A 6,968-nucleotide genomic window follows, 5' to 3' on the forward strand; every position below is an offset into this window, starting at 1 on the left:
TGGATACCAGAGAGAGACAGACAGACAGACAGACACACAGACACACACACACACACACACACACACACACACACACACACACACACACTGGAGGTGTTGATCCACTGAACTATAGGCAGACCGGAAACAAAGGTTGGATACAAGATCTCAGGAGAACAGCGACTGGTGAAGTGTTTAGGAAATAACCGGAGCCGTGGTACCACTGAAGTCCGACCGGTTGCGATCCGGCGACGACTGCAGGGAGACCAGGTGTACTCGAAGGGGGAGTTGATGAGTGGATGCAGGCCAGGTGTGGGCGGTTGGGGGGGGGTGACAGGGACAGCGCACAGACAGACAGGGGGTGTGTGGCCGACACAGGGGGGGGAGAACACACAGCGCAGCGGCGGCGGTGGCTGTGACAGCCCTGGCTTCCTTCCTCCCTACACCTTAACATTTTGTGCAGATTAAGGTTGTTGGTTTTTTTTTTTTTTACCTCTAACACGAAAAATACTACCGTCTACCGTTTGGCCCGCGAATAATACAATAACTACGAGAAACTCTGAAATGTTCTATTATTTTCGTCTCGAGTCTCCTCTCTCGTACATATATTATCCTTCAGTATTTTCCCAACCAGATGGAATGATCGTGACCTGTGCCGCAATTCTCAAAAGTTTCACTCTTCTTTCTGAGAAGAGCTGTGTGTGTACTACTGTGTGTGTTTCAATATATTGTCCTCAAACGGCAACTTGTGTTAGTTGCTCTACTTGTATTCCATTCTTTCAGCTCTATTGTTCTTTAATGGCCGTTCCACCCCAGTAGCCTAGCACTGACTCTACTTGCTCAATGATGGAGAGAATATATCTTTTCCATCATTTTACTATACCTCCTTTTCCCCCCCAAAAAAATATTCTCTCCATCATTTTTCTATACCTCATTTTTCTCTCCATCATTTTTCTATCCCTCCTTTTTCCCCAAAGCAATATTCTCTCCATCCTTTTCTCAAATTTGCAATCTATCAATCATTTTCTATACCTCTTTCTATACCTTCAAGTGATCCGATTGGTCCAATCTTTTTTTTTTTTTCTAATTGGCCACATGAGGTGACTTGTTGCCAAGGCGCCTGTGCAGGTTTCAGCGACGGAGGTTGAAGATAGACCTTTGATGAGGTCAAATCCAGAGCCATTGAAAGTTGTGAATGATGTCAAAGGAGAGCCAATTGTTGCAAGACAGCTATATCCAGACAGCAGGTGCTGTAAAAGAGAATGTGGAATGGAAATGTGTGGAATGTGTTCCGCTCAGTTTGTCAACGTTTCACACTCCTGAGCGACTCCTTTTATTGGATTCTTTAGATGTGACCACCAAGATAAAGATACTGAAGAGGAAAACAAAGGCAGGTTCACTTCCATGGTTTTATTATGTTAATATTGTGAAACGTAAAACAATATTGTGGGATTAAAACCACATACACTATGTATTCACATAATACACCATACAGCTACAAAGAGAGAGACTTAACAAAAACACTTTTTTTTTTTTTTTTTTTTACATACTGCATACTTGACATGGAAAAAGAAACCCAGAACAAGCCTTAAACTCATACAGGAATGTAGCTGCCATTTGTGTTGCTTTGCTTTTAGTTTGCATCGTAGATCAAAGTTTCCATCCCCATTGTGGAACATGGACAAATTTCTCCATGAAAACGACTAGCGCCAACGTTCTGTGTGTTGTGTATATAGTGTCTGTGTGTGCGTGTGTGTGTGTGTTTGTGTGAGATAAAATCGACTAAGTGTTGATCATCTAAAAAGGAAGTGCGTGACTCAGGAGAGCTACAGTATGGAGAACAAACGGTGCTATCATCACACACACACACACACACACACACACACACACACACACACACACACACACACACACACACACCAGACACACACACACACACACACACACAAAAATGTCACCAGCCTCCAGTACTGCTGCAGAACCAAAAGTACAGAAGGTTCTGTACCAAGTACAGAACCTCACGATCTCTCTACAGTTCTATATATCGTTTGACAGAATATCCCAGCCTTGTTGCAGTGAAACCATCAGAAGGAAACGCTGAGGGTGTTAAAAGTATCCCGCGGAGCGCGAGGTCTTATCGAGGATGTGTTAGACATCAACAGCCCGGCCCCCTCCCCGCCCGAGTGACGTCCGATCCGATCGAGAAAGACTGTGAACTCCAGGTGTAGCGTGATTAGCACCTGCTCACCCTGTCGCACATGTGGTTTGTATAGAAAGTTCCACAAACATCGGGGGGGGAAAAACAATGTGTAGCGTTCAGAGCACGCATACTTCCTACCCGCCGGTCACAAACATGAACTGCAACCCTGGAAATACATACAGTGTGGACACTAGGTCATGCAGATGTACGGGGGAAAAATACATGGGCGGGGCATGGGGGGGGGGGGGGGGGGGGGGTGGGGGTCGGGGAAAGACGGAGAAAGACCTCGTCCCGTATGAACCTAAAGTGTGATTAGCCGATAGATGTCGTTGCGTCAAACGAGGAATGATCAGTAAAGAATCTAAATGCCTGGGATCTCGGTTTTTGAGTACGACCTTACTAGAGATTTTCTTGATTATAGTATCAATTATAATTATACAGTAATAAAAACATTCAAACAACTGGGGAAGTCACCACCACCGCACCACCACCACCTGATAGTCTAACACATGTGACAAAAAAAACAGGGCCGGTGCGCCTCTCTCCGAGCCGTGTCCAAGTGCACGTTCCCGAACGCCTCCTACCAAACTAGGCTACTAAGTGAGAAGATTCCGGAAGGTCGTGAATGAGACGCCGCCACAGACGCGACCCATAGCTTGGTCCGGGATAACAAGTGCAAACTCTTCCCGATGTACAACCCCACCACCAAAACCAGTCTTCCTGGTTTGATTCCTGATTGGCTGGCTATATAGTTAAAAGGAAGATGGATTGTATGTCGTTTTTTGAAGTGGTCTTTTTTTTTTGCGCTTCTCGGACCGAAGATTTACATTGCGTGCTGTGTGTCTGTATTCCGATGACCTTGTTCATAAGTCATAAGTTGGGCAAATAGTATGCAGCACCGTGTGGCGAGATGTGGTCAGTGGGGGAGGGGTCGAAAGGTCAAGGGTGGCTCGTTTGTATGAGGCAGACTACTGGAGGAACAGTACTTCAAAAAAAAAAAAGTAAAACAGCATTTTTTTTATAATTACACATTTACACAGAACAGCTAGTGACCTAGTGTTGCTGTCACTCAGGAGATTAAAAAATACAAATAAAAAAACCTCAACCAGCTCCCAACCACGACCCTCTCCATTTTTAGTCATTATTCTTTAACAGTTAAATAATTTTACCTAAATATTTAAATATTTACATTTTTCATCTCTCTTGAGAAAATTTCAATGAACAAAAAATCAAATCAAAACAAAAAAAAGAACAAATCAACAACAACAACATACCAAAAACTAAGCTTCAAGTTGTCAATAGTTGGCTCTTTCTTTTTCTCATTTAAAATCAAGGTTAAAAGTGCTTTTATAAAATCTTTTCTCATGTATGTACAATTTGTATTCGCTATATCAAATGAAACACAAATGAAACCTCAAAATATTGACAATCATCATTAGCATCATTGTATAATAAATAACAGATTGTAAAAAAAAAAACGAAAGAAAGAAATAAAAAAAGAAATGGGGACGGATTGTTGAAGGAAAACAAGGGGAAGGACTCAGGGTTCCTCTGACCTCACTAGCGACCTGTACGTCATCGCGGTTTATGGTCCTCACAAACAGCAAGTGTGTGTGTGTGTGTGTGTGTGTGTCACTGGGGCCCCCACCAAGGGCCCCTGTGATGGACCAGTGCGTCTCCTGCGTCAGGCAGAGAGCTGCTCTAGACTGCACTGAATTAGCACCAGGATCTGCACCAGCACCGAGGCGATCATCCCCCCCCCCCCCCCCCCCCACCCCCAGGAGCCACTGGGGGTAGGGGGGGGTCGGGGGGGCGGTCCCTCTCTCAGAGCAGCTGGCCCCTGGTGTTCGACCTTTCCACTACGAACACCAAGAACCCAATAGCCGCAAGGCTCCGCAAATGGAATATCCTTTTGCAATGCTGCAATCCCTTAAACACACACACACACACACACACACACACACACACACACACACACACACACACACACACACACACACACACACACACACACACACAACACAACACAACACTCTTCAGCCTCCCAGCAGTGTGCCGATGCTTCTACAGTGCAAAGTGTGAACGTTTGATGACGAGGTGGCTTAATGGTTCCCCAGACAACCTGAGGGGCCGTTCCACTCCAGCCTGCGAGAGACGTCGCCGCCGCCGCCGCCGCCGCCGCCGCCGCCGCCGCCGCCGCCGCCTAACCCCCCGGTGAGACACTGAGTCAATTGCACAGCACCGACTGATGACCTAAACGGTTCCCCCCCCCCCCCCCCCCCAAGTAGTCTGGGCCGCCGCGCGAACGCTGGACGGTAGACAGAGGGCATTTATGATTTCTAGGGCTCTCTGGGGGTTTGGCAAATTGCCTCAAACCGTTCAGCCATCAGAGAGGAGGAACACACACACGTCAGTCTGCTTCAAGATGACAGCACCATGCAGAGAAGACCGGGCCCCTTTAGAGGAGAAGGTCAAGTGTTAGGACACCAGTGTGCACCAGACAGTGTATGCGCGCGGTCATGAGAGTGTGTGTGTGTGTGTGTGTGTGTGTGTGTGTGTGTGTGTGTGTGTGTGTGTGTGTGTGTGTGTGTGTGTGTGTGTGTGTGTGTGTGTGTGTGTGTGTGTGTGTAAATGGGTGACAATGTGAGCACCTATGACCGCGGGTGGGTATGAATGTGTATGTGTGTGTATGTGTGTGTGTGCATTGAGTACCGATGTGTGTAAGAGAGATTGTAGAAAAGCACCATGTGGCCAATTTTCTGAATCTTTTGGGATCAGCACCAACTCAAGCAGAGCAAGGAGAGGCCCCGCAGTGCAGAGGGAAAGCCATTTAATGAGTGCGGTTCAAAAGACCCATCTAGCACCTTGGCCTCGATATGTCTAGGGAAACCCAAGACATGGTTCAGAAAACCATAGGCATGACGATGCTGCCTCCTAGTGGCCAGAGATGGTACCAGCAGTAGGGCAAGGATCTGCCCATTAGCGAGCGGAGCAATGGCACATAATTGCTCGCTCGCTTGCTTGCTTGTGCGCACCGCATTTCAAAAGGAGTTCAGCAATGCCCTCTAGTGGTCACAAGATGAATTGCTCCCACCTACTGCATCACATTGAGAAGCCGGGAATGCATTTGTTTGTACTAAGTGCAGCATGGTCTGTATATACCTGGTTCAACTTCTTACAAATCAGAGCCATGCCCCTGTCCTACCCACGTTGTTTTGACAGGGAGGTTGGAAATCGCAACAGTATGAACTAAAAAAAAGTCTCAGAATTAAGTTAAAAACAATATTTTGAACATTATTCAGTGATTGGCAGATTAAAAACAAAACAGATCAGTGACGCATTAAAATCAATCCATGTTGCATTCTCAGCAGGAGATAACACGCTGCTCCGAGCAAACTCGCAATGACTGTGAGAGCCGAGGTTTTTTGTATGAAAGAGCACCCATGAACAGCATCAAGGGCCAGAGAGACCGACCGACCGTACAGACAGACAGACAGACAGACCTCTGCTGATGGAGGAGAAGGAGGAGCACCAGGTGTGGTTATAGGAGGTGGAGCGAGTCCGTCTGCACCACAAGAAGTAGAACTATCTAAAAAAGGGGCTCAGGACAGCAAACATGATTCCAGGTTCAAATCAATCCCAGCCCAATCGGTGGTGATGTCAACGGCGAGCTCCGTCGCGTTGCGAGCGCGTTCACCACTGGAATCCTCGTCGGGGTCGACAAGTTTAAAATGTCTTGTGGTGCAGAGAGAGGCTCCACCTCCACTAGGAAGGTAAAAGAGAAGGACCGAAATAAAATAAAAAAAAAACGAGAACACGAACCAGAGAAAAAAAATAAAAAATTTGGAAGGCGCTTTTTCAAACATAAAAAAAACACACACACACAGAAAAAAAACCAATTCTGTCTGATCGACACATCATCAACATCAACATCATAGTAACAACGCAAAAAAAAAAAAGAAGTCTTCATAATGACAATAATAATACCTGTAATACCAACATTGACAGTAACAATAGCAATCATAATATTGATAATAATAGCAATAATTAGGATCATAAAAATTTGATGGGAGAACCAGAAGCTATGGAGTTCCTCCCACGACGACCGAGAGGACGAGCACCACAGGCAGAGTCCGTCGGCACAGAGCCCACAGCGCTGCCTGACATGAGGTAAAAAAAAGTCTGAAAAGTCTGTCCATCCTCCCAAAGGGGGGGGGGGGGGGGGGGGGACCGGAACCGATGTCAGGGATAAACACACCATGTTCCCCAGATCCCCCCCCATCCCCCTCCCCCCCCCGCGCGCCCCCCCCCACCTCTACGGCGGCCCACCGGCCCCTCCCTGGGGGGTGGGGGGGGGGGGGGCAGGACCAACACACGGAGAGAGAGAGAGACTCCGCCCGCCCCCCTTCCTCTCACACGAAGCGGCTGTAGGGCCCGGTGAGCTGGGTGAAGGCGTAGGGAGACACAGTGACGGTGGAGGTGGTGTGGAGCGTGGGGGCCAGCCGCGTCGCCGGCCCCTCCCTCTTGTCCGCGGACGGCCCCAGCCCGGGGCCCCCGTTCCTCGCGGGCAGGCCCTCCAGCTTGCGCTTCTTCCCCAGGGCCTTGATCTCCTCGGCCGAGTAGCCCATGAGCGCCGCCTCCTGCTGCCTCTGGAGGGCCTTCTCCGCCAGCAGCTTCATCTTGGCCTCCCATATGGCCAGGCCGTGGTGCGGCTGGTTGAGGTTCTTGTGCTGGTAGAAGACCAGCGAGATGCGCGTGGGGTGCGAGCGGTCGGGCCTCTTCAGAGGCG

At 48.2% G+C, this 6,968-nt stretch overlaps 1 protein-coding gene across 1 annotated transcript in view; it reads right to left on the reverse strand.

Annotated features, from left to right (window-relative positions):
• Nucleotides 1-6,493: 6,493 nt before the first annotated feature.
• Nucleotides 6,494-6,968, reverse strand: part of tet3 (tet methylcytosine dioxygenase 3) — a 21,567-nt gene continuing 21,092 nt past the window's right edge. The window contains exon 5 of the mRNA XM_084468140.1: nucleotides 6,494-6,964. Coding sequence (XP_084324266.1) covers nucleotides 6,592-6,964 — 373 coding nt within the window. The 3' untranslated portion in view covers nucleotides 6,494-6,591. The remainder of the gene's footprint in view (nucleotides 6,965-6,968) is intronic.

Source organism: Micromesistius poutassou (genome assembly GCF_964030765.1).
Source record: "Micromesistius poutassou genome assembly, chromosome: 5".
Lineage (NCBI taxonomy): Eukaryota > Metazoa > Chordata > Actinopteri > Gadiformes > Gadidae > Micromesistius > Micromesistius poutassou.